Raw genomic sequence first — 24,167 nt, 5'->3', positions numbered from 1 at the left:
ACTATTTTTCCTTTGACTCTTGTGTTAGAGACATAACATTGAGAATGAGTCTTAATTAATGTCATTGAGACTGTCATAGAGACTATGCGGGTAAGTCTCAAAGCAGTAATGTCCCTTATGTTAGTTCAAGTGACAGTTTTAACAGCTTTTCAGAGTCTGATTGGCTTTTTTCCTTTGTGGAATTCCTCATACTCTTTTGTATGCTTGTTCTACTTGACTGTATTTTTTTCATAGTCTTACTGATGATAATTTCTTTTATGAGTTGCCAGTTCATATCTTCCTTTGCTCATTTTATTTGGGTCTTGATATTCTTGCTTTTTTAAAAAGTTTGTGTCTTTGTAATTCATGGGAACTGTAGTACTAGAACTGTTGCTTTTCCCACAGGCTTTTAAAGAAACAGTTTTTTCATCGGGCCCTGAAAGTAATGAAAATGAAGTATGATAAAGACATAAAAAAAGAAAAAAGATAAAGGAAAATTTCTGAAAGTGGGAAAGAAGATAAAAAGAGCAAGAAAGAAAATATAAAAGAAGAAAAGACAAAAACGGAAGAAGAGAAAAAGAAAGATTGTGAAAAGGAGGAGTCCAAAAAGGTAAGTTTCCTGAAGTTAAATTAAAACTTAAAAAGTCACTATGGGGGCTGGAGGGATGGCGCAGAGGCCGTTCTTCAGGGGACCCAGTCAGTTTCCAACACCCACGTGAGGCTCATAACCTCTGAACTCCAGTTCCGGGGATGTCTTCTGGCGCGCTCTCTCTCTCTCTCTCTCTCTCTCTCTCTCTCTCTCTCTCTCTCTCTCTCTCTCTCTCTCTCTCTTCTTTAATTTTATTGATATTTATTGAGCTCTATATTTTTCTCTGATCCCCTGCCTGCCTTTCCCTTCCCCCTTCAACCCTCCCCCAAGGTCCACATGCTCCCAATTTACTCAGGAGATCTTGTCTTTTTCTACTTTCTACTTCCCATGTAGATTAGATCTATGTAAGTCTCTCTTAGTGTCCTCATTGTTGTCTAAGTTCTCTGGGATTGTGGTTTGTGGGCTGGTTTTCTTTGCTTTATGTTTAAAAAAAGTGAGTGAGTAAATGTGATAAGTGTCTTTCTGTGTCTGGGTTACCTCACTCAAAATAATGTTTTCTAGCTCCATCCATTTTCCTGTAAAATTCAAGCTGTTGTTATTTTTTTCTGCTGTGTAGTACTCCATTGTGTAAATGTACCACATTTTTGTTATCCATTCTTCGATGGAAGGGCATTTAGGTTGTTCCCAGGTTCTGGCTATGATAAACAAAGCTTCTGTGAACATAGTTGAGCACATGTCCTTGTGGCACGATTGAGCATCCTTTGGATATATACCCAAAAGTGGTATTACTGGGTCTTGAGGAAGGTTGTTTCCCAATTTTCTGAGAAATCACCACACTAACATCCAAAGGGGCTGTACCAGCTTGCATTCCCACCAGCAATGCTGAAGTGTTCCTTTTCCCCACAACCTCTCCAGCATAAGTTGTCATCAGTGGTTTTGATCTTGGCCATTCTTACAGGTGTAAGATGGAATCTCAGAGTTGTTTTGATTTGCATTTCTCTGATGACTAAGGATGTTTACCATTTCCTTAAGTGTCTTTCAGCCATTTTAGATTCCTCTGTTGAGAGGTCTCTATTTAGGTCTGTACTCCATTTTTTTTTTTTTATTATTGGATTATGTGATCTTTTGGTGTCCAATTTCTTGAGTTCTTTGTATAAATTTTGGATACCAAACCTCTGTCTGATGTGGGGTTAGTGAAGATCTTTTTTCATTCTGTAGGCTGTTGTTTTGTCTTGTTGGCCATGTCCTTTGCTTTACAGAAGCTTTTCAGTTTCAGGAGGTCCCGTTTATTAATTGTTTCTCTCAGTGTTTGTGCTGCTGGGTTATATTTAGGAAGGGTTCCCTGTGCCAATGCGTTCAAATGTACTTCCCACTTTCTCTTCTATAAGGTTCAGTGTGGCTGGCTTTATGTTGAGGTCTTTAATCCATTTGGACTTGAGTTTTGTGCGTGGTGATAGATATGGGTCTATTTTCATTCTTCTACATGTTGATATCCAGTTATGCCAGCACCACTTGTTAAATATGCTTTCTTTTTTCATTTGATTTTTTTGCTTTTTTTTAATCAAAGATCAGGTGTTCAAAGATGTGTCGATTGATATCCGGGCCCTCTATTCGGTGCCATTGGTCCTCCTTTCTGTTCTTATGCCAATACCAGGGTGTTTTCAGTACCGCTGCTCTGTAGCAGAGTTTGAAGTCAGGGATTGTGATGCCTCCAGAAGTTCTTTTATTGCGTAGGATTGTGTTGGCTATCCTGGGATTTTTGCTTTTCCAAATGAAGTTGAGTACCGTTCTTTCGAGGTCTTTGAAGAATTTTGCTGGGCATTGTGTTGAATCTGTTTCTGGCTCTATTAAAAGCTCTGCATGCACATGTTTTAGACAAAATGCAGGGAAAACATCCATACACAAGTTGGAAAAGTAAAAATCATTTGTACATGTGACCTTTAATTGGCCTATGATCATAAAGCTTTTACAGCCGCATGAGATAACTGTAGGGCTATCTGTAAATACTGATCTCAAGGATTTTTATTAGTGTTGAAATCATCAGATTTCTCTCTTCATTAATGTTACAGTGTTTGCTGTCTGAAGCATTTATTCTATTCACCTGTCTGTTCATAGGAGGAAACTCCAGGAACTCCAAAAAAGAAGGAAACTAAGAAAAAATTCACACTTGAGCCACATGATGATCAAGTTTTTCTGGATGGAGATGAGGTGAGATTAGACTATTGGGTTTGAGTATGATAGAACGCCAGTTTTTCATAGAAAATCTTAGAAATATATTTGATACCATCACTATGAAAAGAAATAATTTAGAAAAATATAATACTAAATTTAAGTACATGAAAGTAACTTTCAAAATATTCACTTTCCTAATCTAGATTTATAAGAAGTTAGAATCAGATTTGACTCGTTATGAGTGATGTGAAACCTGAAATTACGATCGCGTAGTGTAGAGCAGATGCTGGTCTCTTTCTCACTAGTGTAGTCTAGGGGTGAGCAGCACAGGCCTGGAGCTCCATGGCGGGCCTGAGATCCTCCTCTCTTTTCCCTGTGTTAGAATCTTCTGGCCAAGGTGCCTCATGATCCACGAAGACCATTAACCTTAAAACTACATCCACAGAGAGAAGGAATGAGAGGCACGTTTATTCCTTTTCAGCAAACCATCTTATGGACGCACACTTGGATTTACTGATTACCTGAAATAAAGTCTTCAAAATGCACTTTTTATACTGAGGGTTTAATTTGCCCAGTCAAAATGCAGAGTTTCTATTATCTTAGAGAGAAACAGCAGAATGGTTCATGGGAATCACCTACTGTTTCTGGCTCTTCAACGGTCTTTCATCAGACACAGCTCCTGAGAGGCTTGAAATTTTCAACATTGCTAATGCTTTGTTCAAGGACATAGTTCCATTCTATCTTTTGTAGTGAGATTTATGTGGTGATGGCTTTGCATGAAGGCTGTTATGGTAGTCACTTTACTACAAAAATAGTAACTATGTCTTAGCAGCTGAACTGATGTGAATTTCAAAACATATTCTTTCTTAATTCACTGATACCAATTATCAAATATGTAAAAAGCCTGGCTCCTAGGGCTCTCTGTTTGAAATTCTGCAATGGGAAGAGCTTAGATATCCTGAGTTAAGCGTTGAGTACATCAGTATGTGCCAGATGCTTCACAGATGGTGGAAATGGTGTAGTAAAATACAGTGCAATTCTCTGTAAAGAATTTTAGAGTCCGCTAAAGACATAGGCACCTACACATCTTTCTGTATTCTGTATAATGTAGTAAGCATTGCTGGTTACCAGTTAGGTAGGAGACGGTAGACACCTGACGTAAGTCTTCAGAACCCACTGGCAGATTGCCCATTGTACCAGGAAGGAATTATAGGTCTGTCCTGGAGGAAGCAGGCTGAACAAAAGGTGAACACTTGTCATCTTGAAAAGGTTAGTTTGTTTACACACATACCCACACACTCAAGAAACACCATGTCTCTGGACTTTTAAAATTGGAAAATGTCTCTTTTTAAAATATAGCAGTTTAGGATTTTATTTAGTGGTGAGTAGCAAAACTAGTGTTTGTGAATCTAATTCCCAGGGAATATGTAAACAGTATAATGAAGGTTGGGTTGAAATCCTAAGTGTTAGAAATATAAGTAGATCAGAATCAAAACAACAAAAAGTTTGTTCAAAATGGAACTTGGAAATGAAAGAATGCTGTACTTTACAGAAACTGAGACCCTTTTAATGATTGAGTATAGTTCTGATCTGAAAGGAAAAAGTTCTTCGGGTCTTAGGAGATTGGGGTGCGTTCGAGGAGCTACAGTGTGGAGTACACTTGACTACAATGTGACTGTAGAATTTTTAAGCACTGAGGTTTCTTGATTCTAGGTTTAAGTGTGGATCTATGACCCAGTTCACATTAAAACATTTGTCATAGGATTAATTCTTGGTAAGTAGGCAGATATAAGTAGTTTTTCAGTGTAATCTAGAGTTTAGAGGGCAAAGTGTAGCACCCCAAAGGTAAATATTTCTAAATTTAATACAAAGTAAGAACTGTTTAAGAAGATACTTTACATAAAATTAGAATATAAGTAATAAACTAAAATTGTTTGCAACAACTAAAGCAAATATTTTTAAGAGATTAACATGGTAGAGCAGCCTGGTTAAATAGAGACAGGTGTAGCCACACATAGGAGGAAACACAGGGCCAGTCTTTGTGAGTAAGACTTGATTTTAACAGTGAAGTAGCGAGGACTAAGGTTACAAAAGGTATCAGTGAAAGTGAGAGGGGAGGGAGGACACACTCCAACAATCGATGGCACATATATCAGGCAGTTTGACAATACTTTTCAAATTGTAGGTGTAAATCCCTTGACCCTGTACGTCTTGCAGGAATTTATCCTGTATTCACCCATTTTGTGCCCACAGTTAAGCACAGTGTGTGCCCTTGTTTAGTATTTTAATCCACATACTTCAGACTACATTTAAAGAAAACAGTCTGGCAAATAACTCCAGAGAGCAGATGAAGATGTTGGTGACGGTGTGCATGGCCTTGCTGCGGGTCACCACGTAGACACCAGAGAGTTGCCAAGGAGGCCAGGGCAAAAATGAGTGCTCCCACCAGTTTAGCGCGCGCTGGCAGCTCTGGAGTGTAAACCAGCCGCCGAAGCCCATAGAGATGAACGAACTGCTCCCGAGTCAGGTTTTGCTCACTCAGCAGCCTGGAGAATTGCTCCGTGGTGATGTTGAGCGCCTGCATGCTGAGCCTGTGCTGCCAGACTTCTGCTTTGGCTGATCCAAGGCTAAGTCCCTGCTGACAGAGAGCTCAGGAGGGAGGACAGCCGGACAAAACAGGCAAACAAGAGCAGGAGGTGGGGCCTGGGACTGATGAGGATGGGCGGAGCCCGCATCCACCTGCTGTTGTCAGCTTCTGTTAGCTCTTGGTCTTGTGAGGTTGAAACTGGAGACTCGAATTTTCCACTTCCCATAGTTTCCTCATGAGAGATAAGGTGAGTCTACATACCATCGCAATTAAAAACGAGCATACACAAGAGGGAGCTACAGTGATAGCGGAGTGGTCCCTTGTATCCCTCACTGCACTTAACTCCTGTGTGTCTCACTTAATATGCAGCAACACAGACCCAGGAACTGGACTGTGTGTGTGTGTGTGTGTGCGCGCGCGCGCGCGCGCGCGCGTGCTCGCTCGTGTGCTCGCCCTAGCTACCAATGACCTTCCCATTTAAAGTCACACCCTCCTGCCCCTTACATGTTTATTTAACATTGGCCAATTGCTGGGTAATTTGGTCATGCCAGGCTTTGTTAGAAGCTGCTACATGTGACTTGAATATTTAATTTGTAAGGAGACCCCTGAGGTATTTTCCAAAGTTTCAGTTCCATCTCACATTTCTATTTACAGTGCGTGAGCCTGAATTTTCCTCACACCCTTCTTAGTCTTTGGTTTTGCTGGTATTTATTATTTATTTAAGTGTGTATGTGTGTGTGTGTGTGTGTTTACTGCACGTGACTGTGCATGTATGAGGAAGCCAAAGCAAAAGTAGCCTGTTTCTCTATCCCTCCTTGAGTTAATGACTTGAGTTAGGGTCTCTCACTGCCCCCTGAGGTTGCTGTGTTGGGTAGGCTGGTTGGGCATTGAGCTCTTAGGATCCTAAGGAGGGTTAGATGCCTGCAACCACAGCATGGGGGCTGGGGGTTATGGAGATGCGATGGTTTTAGCCTCTGGTCCTTATGATTGCACAGCAAGCTGTTATCCATGCAGCCATCTCCTCAGCCCCATCAATATGTATAGTTAAAAAAAATCTAGCTGTGCCAATGGACGTGTAGAGCTGTAGTGGGGTCTTTGTGCCATCCAGGGGTCCGGTGACACTGAGTCCTCGTGTATTTACTTGTACCTCAGGCCTAGTATCTCCTCCAGTAAAATTATGTCCACATGATTTGCCCATTTTCTAATTGAGCTGTTTACTTTTTATGTGTTTAGAGGCTCATTTAGATTCTAGACTCAAGTCCTTTCTCAAGGAGGTGGTTTGCAAACATTTTCCTATAGTTTGTGGCTTAATTATTTTCTTACCAGTATCTTTCCCAGAATGAAACTTACAATTTTGATTGCATTGATTTTGCTTTGACTTTTGTAGTCTATTCCTAGTGATTTTTATTCTTTCTTTTCTTACTGATTAACTTTTAAATTTTGTAGACAAAGTAATTGATTTCATTATGGCATTTTCATAAACATATTTTGTTTTTTCAAGTCATTTCCCTCCACCATTGCCTTCCCACATCCCTCTCTCCCTCTTACATTACAGATCTCTTTCTGTCCACAAAGAGATCTACTTCCCTGTCACATGTATTCCATTAGCTTTTCCCCATCCCCCACTCTGAGGATCTCTGTTGCCCCTCTGCTTCCTACTTTTATGATCGATCTCTCTCTCTCTCTCTCTCTCTCTCTCTCTCTCCTCTCTCTCTCTCTCTGTTTGAGGATGTTGATGAGGTAACATGGTCTACCAGTGTGGGGTGGCCTGGTAATACTCTTGAGCCTTGCAAGGAGTCACAGGGCTGTACCAGTTGAAGCCCTGTCCACACCCCCACTGCCCCCTGCTCTAGGGATGTGCCACCGCCTCCTTAGTAAAGGAGAGCTGGCCCGTGCTCTGCCTGCTACGGACAAATGATTACTTTGAACCCTTCTAATTTAAGTACAGAAATAAATTTTCATGTAAATTGTCGAATATTGAACAAAAATAGACTACAAATTCATGATACTACTGTTTTGTATAAATTCATGTATATATTTGAGATATTATTAACAGTGCCATGACTATTTTTTTTTACCATTTTTTAAGTTTAAGGTTTATTTAGTTTTACATTTTTTTTTAAAGATTTATTTACCCATTATGAATAGGTATTCAGCCTGCATGTATGTCTGCATGCCAGACCAGAAGAGGGCACCAGATCTCATTCCGGATGGGTGTGAGGAACCATGGGGTTGGTGGGAATTGAACTCAAGACCCATAGAAGAGCAGCCAGTGCGCCTACCCACACCTCAGACTTGTACTTAAAAACATCCCACTGCACTTTCCCCTGGCACTCTCACAGGCTGTGTCCCTTTCCTCCACACTGGGGCAGTAGTGAAGCTCAGCAGTCATTGGGGACGATGGGAAGGGGGAGGAGCTGCTGAAGGCTCCAGGCCTCCTGGCTGGATCTTTCCCCAGTGTCTTTCCCTGCACCGCTTCCCTTGCTGGCAAACTTTCAGAATAAAGGAGGAGACATCATGATGCCTAGGTGCAGAGACCTGAAGGAGTCTGTAACATAAATCAAAAAAAAAAAAAAAAAAAAAAATTCAAAAAAGCACACGATTATAATTATCTATACAAATGCCTCACTCTTGACCCTGGTTATGGTGCATGCTTTCATTCCCAGTACTCAGGAAGCAGAAACAGGTGGATCTCTGGGAGTTCCAGGCCGGCCTGGTCTACAGAGTGAGTTCCAGGACAGCCATGGCTATACAAAGAAATCCTGTCTCAAAACAACACAAAACAAAACAAAATGTTTTTTTAAAAAATGCTAAAAAAAAAAAAAAAGTCCCACTCTAGATCCTCATGAAAACCCAACACACAGATGATGTGTGCTCGTATTTCAGAGAACACACACAGAGTAGCCTAGAAGCGAGGCAACATGGCAAGGGTTTAAGGTGTGCTGGGGCAATTTGGGTTGGGTTTAGAATTCCAGATGCAGGTCAACAGTAGGAGCTCAGATTGTAAAGCCGAGGTGCTGCCTGTACCCAGACATCCCTAGGAGCAGTGGAATGGGAAGCACCTTTGTATCTGTGTCAGGTAGTTCAAGTGGGAGAAGGGAGTGGGGCCTAAGAGACTTTTGGGAAAGCCCTGTGTGAGGAGAAGACTCAGGCATGGGGACCCCAGGAGTGACCTCACTTCTTTAACAGTGACATCACAATGCAGAAACCTGCAACCAGGCAGCCAACTGCTTAGAGACAGCACAGAAGGCTCATTTGTCTTGAGACAAGAGTTAAGTTTAGTAATGGCTTCGTGTTGTTGGTGGAGTTGCTGCTGCATGAGTAATGGGAGGAAGAAAAGTAGAAGCCATGGCCTTGGAGGTATATGGAGACGCCTGGTTCGCTCTTGGCGCCAGCACCTCTGGCCATTCGGCCAGATAAGACGGGGCAGCGAGAGCCAGACCAATGCAGGCCAGGTAACCACTCTGAAATCTCGGTTTTCCCAAATTTCACTCTTGGTGTTTGGCAGAGTGAAAGGGTCAGGAAAACGTGGAATGATAATAACCAATCATGAATTGCAGTCCTGTGCCAGTTTGAACCACCCACCCTCATCTCTCCTCAGGTGGCAGAAGACCAGAAAAACCGCTGCCCTGGGGACCTTACTGAGTCCGTCTCCAGGGACCAGAAGGAGCACCTCTCCGGGGACCCGATGGTCTCCTCCCTGGAGTCCCAGCTGGTGTACCTCCCCAGAGACCTGATGGGCTCTGCCACAGAGGACCAGCTGGAGTCCATCCCCGGGGACACAATGGACTGCACCCTGGAGGTCCAGCTGGAGTCCATCCTGGTGGACTCGATGGACCCTGCCCCCGGGGACCTGACTGAGTCCTTCCCTGGGGACCCAGTAGACTCCGCCCTGCAGGACCAGCTGGAGGACCAGAAGGACTCAGTCCCCGGGGACCCTAAGATCTTAGACTTCGGGCATCTGGATGAAGTGGTCAAAGACCTGATCACTTCCTTTCAGAACGGGGACCGCGAGTATCTCATCGCCTTCCTGAGCACCTACCCTGCGCATACCACCATCGAACAGGTGCTGGATGTCATCTTCAGGCGGTGAGTGCCCACTTCCGAGCTCAGAGGCCTCACATCCTCTTGTCGTTTATGGGAAGCCTCTGCTTTTCTATGAGCCTACCTAGTTGCTAGAGTCTTGTCAGAAGCCAGCAGCATGTAGTCAGACATTACTACCTCCAGGTTGGGCCCTAGGGACTGCTGTGACCCTAATGAGTGTGAGTGTGGGTGTCCTCTGCACCTTCAGGAAGCTCTCTATCCTTGGCCAGTTTTTCTGAAGCATTGGCCAAAGCGCTTCTCCCATTGTAAAGGAGGTTCTAGAATTCATATTGGAGCACCCGATAGAGATGGGTCTTGAGTGGAGACCCGAGGAGGATAATCCGAGGGAACCTGTGTCCACTGAGATGTCCGGGTAGACATACTGCACAACATATTTGAAGCACCTACAGAATGCAGGTGAACTAATAACCTGAGACTTTGATTCTGCTCCAGGAGTCTTTTAGGTAGGGAACTGGGACTCCACAGGTAACATCCTTCCTGATCTCCTCCAGGTATGCACGCTTCCGCCCCGGCTGCCAGGAGGATGAGCGGCTCAAGAAGTAAGTGAGCTTTACAACATGAGAAAGAAAGGCCTTGGCTCTGCAGGGTGGGCTCCCTTGGGTACCAAGGGTGAGGGATGGCCGATGCTTGGGGCTCACGCTCCACGTTTCTATCACCATACACCATACTGAGGTCTAAGCATTGACTGGAGGGTGAAAAGAACTGCATGGGCACGGTCCTTGCCAAGTGGGGATGTGGGGAAAGCCTGTGGCCTCCGGTGGCCCTCTGAGACTCTACTACCTTCATCTCAGTCCATGGCGTGAAGGCTCACTCAGCTGTGCTCCATTAGAGCCTGAGCATTGGACATATGGAGCTCCCTGCTCACATGGACCTCTCAGCCCTGCTCATTGTATGGCTAAGGGCTGGGTAGCCTCTCCTTTGCAGTCTCGCATGCATGGAGTCTTGGGCGGGGTGGCAAAGGAAAGTCTAGGACACTGAGTGTCCTGTCTGTCCCTTTCCACCAGCACCATCTGCACCCTCCTGGACATGTGGACGAGTGTCTTCCCTGGGGACTTTGCCACAACATCGGGCATGTCCGCACTGAAGAGGGTAAAAACCTACCTGATCATCCACTTTCCGTACTCGGACGTCCTCATACGTGTGCACGAGCTCCTTACGAGACTGCTCTCAGAAACTTCGGAGGAGAGCGATTAACAACAAGCCAGGTAGGTGCTTGACACTGTGAGGAGGTCTCAGGACCTGGTCTCAGGTCTCAGGAATGATTGGGGGATTGCCACACCGACTCCAGTGTCATCTGTGTGACATGACATACGTCATTATGCCGGACGGGAGCTACATGTCCTATGGGACTAGGCTTCCTGGAGGTCAATAGCAGACGGCCTGGTATAGGCCGCCATTGAGGCATAGATGGGTTTCTCGATTAGCTGGCTATGCAGGATATGGGCTTTGCACGATCTCTTTTATGATAATGATATTCATTATATCTACAAGACAAGGATTATCTCTTCAGGAACAGCTCTGGGATAGGGAAGCACAGTATGGGAATGTATAAGACTACAGCAGAGCCAGGCAATGGTGGCGCACGCCTTTAATCCCAGCACTCGGGAGGCAGAGGCAGGCAGATCTCTGTGAGTTCGAGACCAGCCTGGTCTACAGAGCTAGTTCCAGGACAGGCTCCAAAACCACAGAGAAACCGTCTCGAAAAACCAAAAAAAAAAAAAAAAAAAAAGTACAGCAGAACCCTTGCCATACATGGAGGTGTATGATGAGCAAGGGAATAGACGGGTTAATGTTGATGGACAAAGAGTGGTATAATATACTTTGAATTTTATGGATAGGCTTGCTAGATCCAGACCCCCATGGTGTCTGCTGCATAAGAAGGTACAAAAAAGTGTATTTCGGCAGGTGCAGAGAGCTTTGGGAAGGTCATGAAAGCGATAATGAAACAGAAACCTTCTGTTCTTGGGTAAGATAAAAGCACTTGTCTGAGGTTTACGTTGCCAGGTACAAGAGTTCCTCTTCAAAGGATGTTTTATGTCAAACATAAAGGATGATAATATGCTTTTCTTAGAAATCGCTCATGTAACTAAAAGAAGCTTTCATATTTGCCACGCCAGCACAGCAACTGGAGTTGTTCTGAACAAGGGACGTCGGGATTAACACACAGCACTACTTCAGGTTCTGCGGACAAGCAGTTATTCCACTTTTCCACACAGTATATATAGCCCTCAGCAGGAAGCTCACCACCGCAACTCACATGGCTTAGGGTTAAACATCCTTAGAAACATTGCTGAAAACAACAGATGGTTCCTGTTTTTGTTCCTGTTTTCAACCAACCTCAAGAGTGCAAAAACAGATCAGGTGGGGGTGTAAAGGCCTGTCTTCTAGGGACCCAACAATTCCCCCCTTTTTATTTTTTAAAAGCATGAGAACCCCGTCTTGGGTGAGCTCTCTATACCAGGACAGTTGCCCGTCGTAGGGATCCCTCAAGACTTCTGCAGCCAGACTTGGGGTGCTTCCTGATTACCGGAAGACAGCCCGAGCAACACTTGTTGAGTGACAGTGTGCTGTACGTGGGATTGCCACATAAAGCGGCAGAGAATCCAAAAACAGATAACCCCAATAGCAATAACAGCACAAGTGAGAGCTGGGGCCATGGCATTCCACTGACTGGATCCAGACACAGCAGGGGCCCATGTGCTACTAATACTAATAATAAGATGAGCTGTCTGCAGGGTAAAATTCAAAAAGGAGGAATTCCAAGGGCCATCTAAACATGCATTCAACTGTTCAACCACATCAGAAGCATTTACAACATTAGCAGGTGTAACGTACAAGACATTTGTTGCAGGAGTCAAAGGGAATCTACCTGTTCTTGCAAAAGCGCAATTTGTTGATTTAAATTTAAAGGTCCAAGTCCAATATGAGAGTCCAGAGCACTCCATGTCTGCAGGGACTCACTAACCCTTCCAGACAGCTGATCCACAGTCTCTGCAGTCACAGCCGTCTGCAAAATGGCAACTCCAGCAACCGTAGCCGCAGTGGCAGTGACAGCAATAGCAGCAACAATTGCAGCTGTTCGCCCGCTGTCAATAAAGGACGATCTCCTGACCATTCTTGAGACACCAGCACAGGCAAAGGAATCAGAGCAGGCACTCGGATGATCAAAGCTCCATCAGAATCGTCCCAGCAATTACTCAGCTTGCAGATCCTGGAAGAACAATTAAGAATATCGCCCTTGCCGGGCGGTGGTGGCACACGCCTTTAATCCCAGCACTTGGGAGACAGAGACAGGTGGATCTCTGTGAGTTCGAGACCAGCCTGGTCTACAAGAGCTAGTTCCAGGACAGGCTCCAAAACCACAGAGAAACCCTGTCTCGAAAAAAACAAAAAAAAAAAAGAATATCGCCCTCCAAAGTACCATTCCATAATACAAAGAAAAATGGGGCAAGAATGCAAGCAGAGGATCAAATAGTCATATTGCGTCCAGCAGTATAACAAATCAGGCTCTTGAGTGATACATTCTCCCCACATAACTGTGGGGTGGAGATTAAAATCTCTATCAACATCCCAACATCGAAGAGCAGGCTTGGGACCGCAGGTATATGTTATATTTGTTTTCAAATCCTCTTTCAGGATGGGATGCAGTATGAGTATGATTATTTTATGCAATACTAACTGGCATTAAAAGTGGGGGGTTCTTACCAGACCCCCCCATCACCCATGATTCTGTTGTCGTTACCAGAGTCATCACCCGAAGCAGGAGCGCTGCGATCTTCATCCTGAGTCACCGGCCGTGATTCTGTTGTCGTTACCAGAGTCATCACCCGAAGCAGGAGCGCTGCGATCTTCATCCTGAGTCACCGGCCGTACACACCGCTCTGGCACCCAAATTGGTTTGTAAACGCCTGGAGGAAAACCACATACAGTCCCCCTCACTTTTGCCAACAAGGGGGTTGGTTCCATCCATCTTCATGTTTGCAGATATTACCAACAAACCCATCCTAGGCTCTGAGCCCTAACTTGTGTATGGGGCTCCATAGGCGAGCGCCCTTCAGCATCCACAGTCAAAAAATTTAAAATAAAGGGAATGGTGGATAATTGAGTTGCTGGGGAGAATATGAACTCCCCCTTTTTATTTTTTGAAAATATTGCTTGAGGGTCTGATTGGCTCTTTCCACGATTGCTTGACCCATTGGGTTATACAGGATGTCTGTTTTATGGGAAATTTCATAGAATGAACAAAAGGATAAAAAAGATTTTGCTGATATATGCTGGGTCATTATCTGTCTTAATAACCTCAGGTTTGCCCATATAGGCAAAAGCAGATAGGCAGTGTGCAATGGCATCTTTCGCTCGTTCTCCCGAATGCAAGGATGTGAAAGTTACTCCTGAAAAGGTGTCTACTGACACATGGACAAACTTGTGTCCCTGCGGTGGGCAGGTGTGTAACATCCATCTGCCCAATGGGTCCCCCGTTTACACTGTGGGCACTTTCCTGGTCTGACAGCTCCAAGAGAGCTGTGGACAATTTTTTTTATATATGTTTAGGGCACCACAGTTAAAGTAGGTTTCATCCCCAGTTGTCCGGGGTCCTCGCCCTGGCAGCGGCAATCACCTGGCCCTAAATCAAGTGCCCATCAATATCCCGGCAGATCTGGATGTACTCATTTAAGCTTTTTAGCCTTTGTGGCCGCAAGGCTTCCTTACAGTATTTATTTGCATTCTCAAATGCCAGCTGCTTAACTATGGGCATAGCTGTGGTCACATCACCAAACAATTTCCCGGCCAACTGCAATAGCCTATCTACATAGTCCTGAAATGGTGCTGAAGGCCCTTGTCAAACTTTGGACAGCTGATCCCCGGCAGGCCTGTTTGGCAGGGCTTTCCAACCTTTGGTAGCCGCAGCGGCAGGATGGAGCACAATTTGATCGGCCAAGTCAGCATAAGCTCCTGCTCCAGTTAGCATGTCTAGATTGCACTGTGCCAGTCCCGCTTGAGCATTTAACCTAGCCGTTTGTAAACAATTTTCTTGATATTCTCCCCTCCATAATAAGTAATCTCCTCCCGATAGCACTGCATGGCATAGCTGCTGCCAATCGCTAGGTGTAAGATTCTACCATGACAAGAGTAAAGGGGCCTGAGCGCCGTAGGCCGCCATGGCCTCTTTCAACTGCTTCATCTCCTTAAAGCTCAAGGCCACATGTTGTCTCAGCATCTGTCCTGGATTGTTAGGATCAGGTACCTCTATGACCCTCGAGGTACCTGAATTCAGTAAAATCGCAGCGGATTCAAACCACTGTCTTGTGAGTTGTGTCTGTCATCGCCAACCTCGTGCCTTCCTGTTACCAGGACCCTGCTTCTCCCACGGTCTCAGTGGCTCCACTGAGCCGGTCCGTGGCAGGGTTACAAACTGGATAAATACAACACACGGCAAAGTGTTTCCATCTTTATTTAAAGCCCAAAGAGTTGTTTTTCTTTTTCTGATAGAGTTCACACTGTAGCCCAGGCTGGCCTAGGACTCCCAGCTGTCCTTTTGTCTCAACTTTCCGTGTTGAGTTACAGGTGTGAGCCACCACACCCAGCTCGGGGCTCTTGAGTTCGTCAGCCTTTGTTGCCCAGCTTATGCATGAAATGTGGAACGTGGCTCAGCGCCTGTGGAGCTTGGGAGGGGAAACCCAACTTTCCGTGATCTCACACACAATTTTTACAGTTTCCTTAGTGATTTTGTAGAGCACTGAGGGCTGTGAAAAGGTTGCTGTTATTTAAATTTTTTGAAGGGAGATTAATATTTTACTTAGAAGAAAGGTAACCCTGAATACGCAGCGTAAGTACAAATAGCAAATAACTCCACGGAAAAGCACCCTGGATGCAGGAAACTGAAAGGCAAGTATTAGGAAAGCTGAAGAAATGCTTCTAAAAATACTGTCTGTGCTTTTACGTAACAGGAGAGAGGGCAAAGAGCAAAAGTCAAAGCTAGCACTCTGAAATTTTAGATTGTGCAAAAAGTACTTTTTCTGCTAGTAAGAAACACACAGGATTGTGAGCTGATGAAATAAACCTCTTTCCTCTTCGTCACCAGGAAACTCACACACACTCTCACACCCATGCATGCACGCACACACATGTACACCCACCCATGCACGCACACCCTTCCACACACGTGCGCACAAATGCACCTGTGTGCCACTCCACCCCACGCCCAGCCAGGACACCTCCCTAAGCCCCCAGTCCTTCACCATCCTTCATCTTGCTGCATTAGGAAATTTGGTTTGCAGGGCTGCATTTTCAGTACTCCAGGATGTACTATAATTTTAGCTTTTACTAATACCACTGTCAAATGCCAGGATTCAAAAGAGCATCAATGTTAGATAAGCTTTGTCGACGCACATAGGATTCCGAGGGAAGGGAATGTTTATTTGTCATTAATCTTCCTGATATGACCTTCATAATGTTGTAGGTCTAATAAAGCACTGAGCTTGATTGGCAGCATTTCTAGGAGTTCACAATTTCACGGCTAAGGTTCCGATCAAGGTAATACAGTTATTAATATAAAGGAAGCTTTAAAAAGATTATAAAAAGCAATCTGCCCTCAGTACAGACAATATTAATAACTCAGACACACATGGGAGTTAAGGCCAGCACTAATGTCAACAGGGAGATCAGGAGGTCGTGCCACTGTTGCCATCTGTGACACATCTGATGATTAGCATGCTAGCACAAGTAAGGCAGCTTGTCAGGCACAGGAAGGTGAGCATGGCTGCAGTCGCTGAAGGAAGCTGATGGAGGAGACGGCACTATGTACTCCTGGCTCTCTCAGTCATCCTCTCCTCCACAGAGCAGCAGCAGAGTTTTCTTATAGTCTCCAGATGTGTCGCCCTGGAACCAGACACAGTTAGCTCAATGACTCACAAACGCCACCGGAAATAAGAGATCAGGAGCTATCCGGGCACGGATTGTGTTGCTATGACTTTTCTCCCGACTGGGAATTTTTCCTCATGACTCCCGCAACAGGAATGCTATGCAGGGAATTTCCTAGCAACGCTGCTTGGTTTAACTTCTAATTTGACCCCTCAAGAGCTGTTCTCTTAATTACAGTGAAGTATGTTTTTCCATCTAAAAAGAGAGGGCAAGGAAACTTTCCCAAGTATGTTAAGATCATCACACTTTACAAACAGACGCCCAGTTTCTCTCAGGCTAACAAAGGCGAAGGTACAGGCCCACCTGGGTGCTAGGGCTTTGCTTCAGACACAAGCACACAACATGCTTCCTCAAGCTGGCCTCAGCCCCAAGTATGTGTGAAGTACTAGTGTCTTAAGTGTGCCGACTCTCTAGAGCCCTCCAGTCCAAGCGCACACACACACACACACACACCACTTACATTAAGGACAAAGCTTTGCTAAACTGAGACCCTGCTCTACACACAGGCCACAGGAACTTTAATGCCCCCACAGGAAAGCCTGTCAAAAGACCCGAGGCCAAACTCCAAGGTCAGACTTGCTTTCCTTTTACAGTGATGGCTGTGTTGCCTTGGTCCCTTGCTGCAGATATGACCTGACACCAGAGAAAAAGCGAGGAGAGAGAAGTGTTGACAGAGACAGTCGATGCCGATGAACACAGAAGGACATGTTCTAGCCATGGGCAAAGCCTTGGCTCTGTTGGACCATGGTCAGGCCTGACATCCAACTCTCTCTTTGTCCTCCTCGGAACCCCTAGCTCTAACCATGTAAGCACAGGAACTGGAGGGTTCTTTCACCCGTTTCCTACATGCCACCTATGGTCTGGCTCTGGGTTTCTAATGCGAGACGAAGCTCTACCTTGATCATAGAATACAGAGAAGTGGCGAAGTTCTTCCTAAACTCCTTCCTGATGTTAAACAGATCAATCTCGCTCCTCGACACCACAACTCTGATGAGGGTGTGATCATCCGTCCCGGCACCCTTTAGAGGAGAAAGAACACAGGCATTGAGTCTTCACATACAGCATCAAACGCCCCTGGTCTCAGTCACTTCAGTTTAGCGGTTTAGTAGCAACCCATTTGAAGATGTGAATTCCCAGGTGGTTTTCTAAAGCATAATCAGAGAAGGGCACATTCGTTAGACAGACGGTTCACGGTGTCCACTCACCTTCATCGCATAGTAGAGGGTCTCTGCAAGGTAGGCTGGTATGCTCCGAATAGACTTCACTAGGACAACACATAATACGGCTGTCAGATGCTATTCTGACATGAGAAGATTGATGTAATCGCAGTGCGAACACTGCCTCATGTGCTCTCAGTCCTGTTTCTAAGTGTGAGATGTGCTGCAGAGGGGCTCATCGGCACGCTGCTAGGGTTCCCTCACCAAATACTTTAGGCACTGGTTTGGTTCTCCACAGAGGTCTATGTGGGCACAGAAAGGCACTGGACCAGAGGCTCAAGTCTTTTCTGGGCCCCTTTGTTCTCTGTGGTCTTCGTTGGGTAGTTAACATGCCACAGCCTTTGTCACTGATGTGTTATGTAAGTAATTGGAAGTTTCTGTTCCAGATGTTCAGTCAAATGGTACAAGACTACTATAACCTCTGGAAGCACTTGTGTGCTCTCCTAATCCTCCAAACTAAAACTCACAATTCATGTAGGCAGCCTGCATGTATCCACTGCAGTCCAGATGCCGGGCCAGACCGTCAGGGAAGCATCCTCCTCCCTCCCAACACACACAGCGGACACAGTTAAGGCTGTGCAGACCACAGTCCACTCAGCAAAGGACACATGGCATATAGAAACTTTATGGGATAAAAAACAACAATCCTTCAGCTGTGAGGTTTCTGAATTCTTCCTTTTCAAAGTTTAAGGAAAATAGCTTTTTAGGCAGACTGAGAAATTGTCATCTGGCTAGGGGGAGAAATCTCTATCTTTGATGTGTTAGGAGATGGGATGGTGGTTGTTTGGGGGTTAAATAACTTGGGGTTGTCAAGTGCTCACAATAACTGTGACTTCCATGTGTGTGTTCATCATCAAAGAGCCAAGTGTCCAGCTCACTGGCGGTGTGTTCATGTAAAAGGAGACTTTTTAGAGTGGACTATTTGCATAACTTTTGCTTAATTTCCACAAAACAAAAAGCCAGAATGAGCTCCACGTTGAATGCTCAGGACAGGCAGACAAATGACAGACTGGCTGCCTTCAGACCATGTGAAACCAGGACCTTGAACCCTCAGGATTTGGGGAATGGATAAAAACCCACAGTCAACTACAGACTCACTCCCCCAGTAATTCTGAGCACTTAATGAAAGATCCAAGTGATTTAACCTGAAAACAACCACCACTCCATCATGTCGAAGGTACACATTTTTTTTTTCCTACCCAGATAATAACTTCTCAGTCTGCATGCAAAGCTGTGAGGACGGTATTCAAAGTAGTCTAAAAGCGCACAGGAATCAGTCAAGCCATACTCGCATGCTCTGTGGTAACGTCCCCAGCATCAAAGGCCCACAGTACATTTTCTATCTATTGTTTTCTTCTGAGACAGGGTTTCTCTGTGTTGCAGTCCTGGCTGTCCCAGAACTCACTCTGTAGACGGGGTGGCCTTAAACTCACAGAGATCCTCCTGCCTCTGCTGAGATTAAAGGTGTGAGCCACCACACCTGGCTGAACTGTTTTTAATGTGGCTCTAAAATAAGTCCTACTAATGTCCTTAGTACTTACAAACAACTGGGCAAATAACCAGATAATCTGTATCCACAACCTCAGCCTAGACTTCCCAAAGGGAAACTCGAGTTCAGTTCATCCAACGCCATGTCATTCCCTTATTTTCCATGAAGAAACATGGTTATATTCAGATTTAGTCTCAACTGGATGGAATCAAATCATCTCACAGGAAATATTACACACATTGTGAATTCACCTACCCACAGCCAGGAGCAACTGCTCCAAGTTCCCGGAAGTCTCTCGATCGATGGTTTCCTCAATCTGAAATCCTGAGATTGTCATGTACTTGTCAAACACTAGAAAAGTAAAAAAGAACATGCCTTCACAATCGATGAAGAAACCCCTCCACCACCTTCCATGCTGTGAGGGCCACCCTGTGCCAAGCCCTAAGCAACAGTTTACTTATGTTGTAATGCATGTCATTAATTAGAAGTTTGCAAAATTGAGCTTGCTTTTGTTTGTCGTGAGAAGAGTTTACAATGTCACACAGGCTGGCCTCAACTTTGACCCTCCTGTCTCTGCTCTCCAAAGGCTCACTTGAGATGTGGCCAATCTTTACAATGTCGCAGAGTTGCACCCTTTTAGTTTTTGTCTAAAGTTATTAGACAGAGCCTGTTAGCCAGGATGAATGTCGAAATAAGGCCCAGATGTGACAGTGGCTTGCCTGAGGAGCTGGGCAGGCTTAAGCATGGAGGTTATACTTAGGCATAAGGCACCACGCTTGGCTTCTAAACATTGCTTCACAGATGCTGATTTCCTGGCTTCTTGCTGGTTTTAATCAGTGAGAGCAACAGGCAAATCTGCTGGGAGAGATTCTCCTTCCTTCTAAAAGGTGGTCAACAAGTAGAACTGATTTAACGTTTTCTCCTCTTCCTGTTGTGAAAACCAGGTTTGGAGCCACAGCAGCCACCTTGTGATGATGAGGTAATGAGCCTAAGAAGGGACACGCTAAGGACAGTGTGGCAGGAAACAGAAGGATACAGGTCCTACCAAATCACCACATCATCCCCACAGAAATAAAGGCCAACTGTTAAAGCCATGATGAGGGCTTTTTGTCACTTGGCCACCAAACTAATTCTCAACTGGCATTGACAGCTGCACTGAATGGATGCCTACGAATCTTAGGGACCAATGTGCAGCAAGTTCTTAGAATGTGGCCCTCCTTGGCGCCCGACAAGACTCCAGCATAAAGACTGGACCTCTGAGGGTGAAGGGACTGCTGAGGACACCTAGCTTTGTAAAAGCAGCAGTAGCAGTGTCAAGAACTCTGCGATTTCTCCTGATCAAACTGTGGAAACTGATTTTTCTCTGGGGCTCTTTCCAGATTTCCCAAAGCACTGGTCTCAAGCAGTTGGTTTTTTGTTTTTGTTTTTTACTTACCTCTTCTCAAATGAGACACACTGCGTGTCCCAAAGATGGTGATAAACTTTTCTTCATCTGTCCCCCACTTCAGCTCCCCAGCCTGGAACAGCGCCTGTAATGAACCACCCTGCGTGAGTCAGTCACTTTTCTGGTTTCCCAAGCACTCTGTACCTTCCTGAACAGTGATTCTGCCTGCCTGTGTACCAACTTAATGGGTCACATACTAAGCATTGAAATGACACAGGAGCTCATGTTTCCACGATGTTGGCAGGAATATCCCATCTTCTAGGAGATGCCGTGGTCTGCGAGAGTTCCTGCCATCTCGCTGCTGGACACTGGCTCACAGACAGGAAAGTGACCCAGTGAAGAGTTCCTTGGTTCTGTTTTGCTCTTCCTATAGTTGCTGTCGTGTCTATAGCACGTGACAAAAAGCAGACTCCATAATTCCTGTTTGCATCAGTGATGTAAGCAGAGTTAGCTATAGAACACCTTGGTACACAACCACACAGTTCATGGTGAAACGCTTAACGTTGCAGGAGAGCACAGTGGTTGGGATCTAAGGGCACTTATACTCTTGAAACCACCCGAGTACCCATATTCAACTTTGACATAAAAAATAGAAATACTCACAAAGTTCATGCACAAGTTAAAAAAATTTAACCTATATTTAATAAATTACAAAACTTATACATGATCGTTATGAAATCTAAGGTCACCTGAGGTGTACCAATCTTTACAAGGTCATACCTTTTTAGTTATGGGCTGTGTGTTTGTTTTGTGTTTTTTGTTTGGTTTTTCAGACAGTGTTTCTGTAGCTTTGGTTCCTGTCCTGTAACTAGCTCTTGTAGACCAAGCTGTCCTCGAACTCATAGAGATCCGCCTGCCTCTGCCTCCTGAGTGCTGGGATTAAAGGCGTGCGCCACCACCACCTGGCTTTTAGTTACTGTTTTAACAGACTTAACCTTGTTAAACCAAAGGAATGTAATTTGCCTGGAGATGGCTTTCTTCCTCAAGGACACTCCAAATAAAGACAAGACAGGACAGTAACTTGCCTCTTGATCTTGGTGGTACAAGCATGTGATTATAGTGATCTAGAGCTATTTTTTATTTTACCAGCAGAGAATTAAAAGATAAGACCCCTCCATGCATCCTTGTGCTCAATAAACACAATTCCCTTTTCCTCCTCTCTCCTTTCTCTAAGAGTCCAATCCTGCCCAGAGCAAGAACTGGGCAAGAAAGATGACAAGCATCAGTTTTAACATTCTTAAAATATTAAATCAGTTTAACACATTTAAAAAAGGTGAGACTGAGGGCTGTAGAGACAGCTCAGCAGTTAAGAGGACTGGCTGCTCTTCCAAAGGACCCGGGTTCAATTCCCAGCACTCACATGGCAGTTCACAACTGTCTGTAACTGGAGTTCCTGGGGATCTGACACCCTCTCACAGACAGACACACAGGCAAAACCCCAATGCACATAAAATAAATAAATTATAGAAAACATTTTTTAAAAGGTGAAATTGAAGCCGGGCGGTGGTGGCGCACACCTTTAATCCCAGCCCTTGGGAGGCAGAAGCAGGCGGATCTCTGTGAGTTCGAGACCAGCCTGGTCTACAAGAGCTAGTTCCAGGACAGGTTCCAAAACCACAGAGAAACCCTGTCTCGAAAAACCAAAAAAAAAAAAGGTGAAATTGATTTAACATGTTTAAAGTAATAGTAAAAAAAAATGAAATATTGCCCGTGAGTTCAGTTCCCAAGTGAATGACTCACTGTGGCTTTTCAGATTCCCAAGATAACAGACCTGCCTCAGTGCCAAGTATCAGTAGAGAAAACCTCCAAAGCCCTCTGTCTCCACTTCCGCCCCACCGAGACATCACAGGTCCCACCTCTGAAGCCAGTCTCGCTGCCTTTGCTAACAGGTGTGTGTGTGGGGGGTGGCTCCCCAGACCTGGGAGAAGCAGACTGCACAAGGCTGGGTCACTGGTGCGAACAGTCAAGAGGACGTGGCCAGTGCAGCTTGTTCTCTGCTGGTCCTGGCCATGGTGAAGGAAGGAAAGCCTGGGTTCTGTCGGGGGATATTAAAGTCCGCCCCATGAAGTAGTATTCACACGTGCAAATTCTCACTTTCAGTTATCCTAAATGGTCACATCTGCTGCATGACAGGTAAGCGATGTGTCCACAGGCTGGGTAATCAGCACAGTCCAGATAAGGACATTGGTGCCTGGGAGTCTATGGGAATCATGGCCCCGTCCTGACCTGAAGGGCCTGAACTGAAGCCCAAGATCTCCAGTGATCAGAGGTCCATGGACAGGAGAGACGGTTCCACGCAACATATGGTGAGAGGAAAAAAAAATCAATGAGAAGGTTCAAGGGGAGTGTTTCCCCTAGGCCTCACACAACACAGTGCCGATTACATCAGATTACATATGCTGGGAAGTCTGTCCATGGGGCCCTAATGTAGGTCTCCCCTCTGTCATCTCAGACTACCTACAGTTCACTTCCCAAGCCATAGCCACTGAAAAACCTCCAGAGCGCCTAGTCCTGAGAGCAGGAATGTGAGAACTACACCATCTCTCACAAAAGCCTAAAGAAATCCATGCCTGGAAAGCCATGTGGTCATCTGAAACGGGGTGAAGCCCCTAGCTGGGGGATCGATGACTCGATCGATGTCTGAAGGTGGACTTGTTGGATCTGAGCTTTTAACCTACAGTTAACAAATGCTTCAAAAGATAAGAAACCAGAACAGGGAGCTGACATTGACCATGAGGCTTGTTTGGGGAAGAGAGAGGGTGCTGGGATCACAGAGTCAGGCTGGGAATTGGAGCTCCAACGTTATTCAGAGGACCTGGGCTTGTTTCCTTGATCACAGTTGGGAAAGGCCTCCTGGACCGAGTGTGACCCTTACACGTCAGTGGCTGACTGAATGCCAGCGCTACTGTAGGAGCCGAGGCCGGCACGGAACTGACACGGGGCCCTAGATAGGCAGGCTGAGGCAGGAAGGCAGGGACAGGAAGCCTGGGGTGCTTCAGTTCTGCATGAGGGCCACCTAACTCATGCCTTCAAGGTCAGGAAGGGCCACACTGGAAGCATCTAAAGGGGGACTGACCTTTGGAAAGACGGGGTAGAAACAGGAGAAGGAAAGAGAACTCAAGATGGGGTGGGAGGCTGAAGACAAGGATTACAAGGTTTAAGGAAAAACATACATAGGCCTGGACTTTATCCTGAGGATGATGAACCCCTAAGTTTGCAAGGCTTAGATAGGAACACGGTACAGTTGATATTTCCCAGGCAGGACGGGCATGAGTAAAATACTGGACAGTAAGCCCTCAGCAAATGCGTCCTTTCTTCTCCGGTGAGATACTGGACAGTAAGCCCTCAGCAAATGCGTCCTTTCTTCTCCAGTGAGATACTGGACAGTAAGCCCTCAGCAAACACTTCCTTTCTTCTCTGGTGAGGGCGGGATCACAACGATCGAAGCTGTTAAGAAATCAACCACTCAAAATATAACCTTTCCCTCTTTAGCAAAGCCAGATGACATACTGCTGGCAGCTGCATGGAGTGCTCAGCCAGATCTCCCCTTTGCAGTGGCGCCCTAACTGAAGCAGACCAGAGGCAGGGCTACAGCGAGAGAGTCCAGGAACACAAGTACTCTAGGACCAATCGCCCGGTTTCAGCTCTCACGTTTCACATTTCCT

The 24,167-nt window shown here is 45.4% G+C and overlaps 2 protein-coding genes across 8 annotated transcripts in view; one reads left to right on the top strand and one right to left on the bottom strand.

The window, feature by feature from the left end:
• LOC130866020 (ral guanine nucleotide dissociation stimulator-like) overlaps positions 1 to 14,769 on the top strand; it is a 30,702-nt gene extending 15,933 nt beyond the window's left edge. For 6 of the 7 annotated variants that reach the window (XM_057757244.1, XM_057757248.1, XM_057757246.1 and 3 more), the window contains 6 exons: positions 385 to 589; positions 2,684 to 2,776; positions 8,929 to 9,416; positions 9,923 to 9,970; positions 10,436 to 10,636; positions 13,177 to 14,769. In XM_057757244.1, the coding sequence (XP_057613227.1) occupies positions 9,016 to 9,416; positions 9,923 to 9,970; positions 10,436 to 10,625 (639 nt within the window). In that variant the 5' untranslated portion in view covers positions 385 to 589; positions 2,684 to 2,776; positions 8,929 to 9,015 and the 3' untranslated portion in view covers positions 10,626 to 10,636; positions 13,177 to 14,769. Of the gene's footprint in view, positions 1 to 384; positions 590 to 2,683; positions 2,777 to 8,928; positions 9,417 to 9,922; positions 9,971 to 10,435; positions 10,637 to 11,548; positions 12,701 to 13,176 lie in introns of those variants that run through there. The other variant, XM_057757249.1, reaches the window with a different exon arrangement.
• A 248-nt stretch (positions 14,770 to 15,017) lies between these two features.
• Anxa5 (annexin A5) overlaps positions 15,018 to 24,167 on the bottom strand; it is a 29,176-nt gene continuing 20,026 nt past the window's right edge. Inside the window, exons 9-13 of the mRNA XM_057757242.1 lie at positions 20,494 to 20,587; positions 19,314 to 19,409; positions 17,558 to 17,616; positions 17,249 to 17,371; positions 15,018 to 16,310 (exon numbers count right to left, since the gene is read on the bottom strand). Of these exons, the coding sequence (XP_057613225.1) occupies positions 16,248 to 16,310; positions 17,249 to 17,371; positions 17,558 to 17,616; positions 19,314 to 19,409; positions 20,494 to 20,587 (435 nt within the window). The 3' untranslated portion in view covers positions 15,018 to 16,247. The remainder of the gene's footprint in view (positions 16,311 to 17,248; positions 17,372 to 17,557; positions 17,617 to 19,313; positions 19,410 to 20,493; positions 20,588 to 24,167) is intronic.

Source organism: Chionomys nivalis, chromosome 24 (assembly GCF_950005125.1).
Source record: "Chionomys nivalis chromosome 24, mChiNiv1.1, whole genome shotgun sequence".
Classification (NCBI taxonomy): Eukaryota; Metazoa; Chordata; class Mammalia; order Rodentia; family Cricetidae; genus Chionomys; species Chionomys nivalis.
The sequence above is the reverse complement of the archived record's forward strand: the minus strand, read 5'-3'. Positions and strand labels throughout refer to the sequence as shown.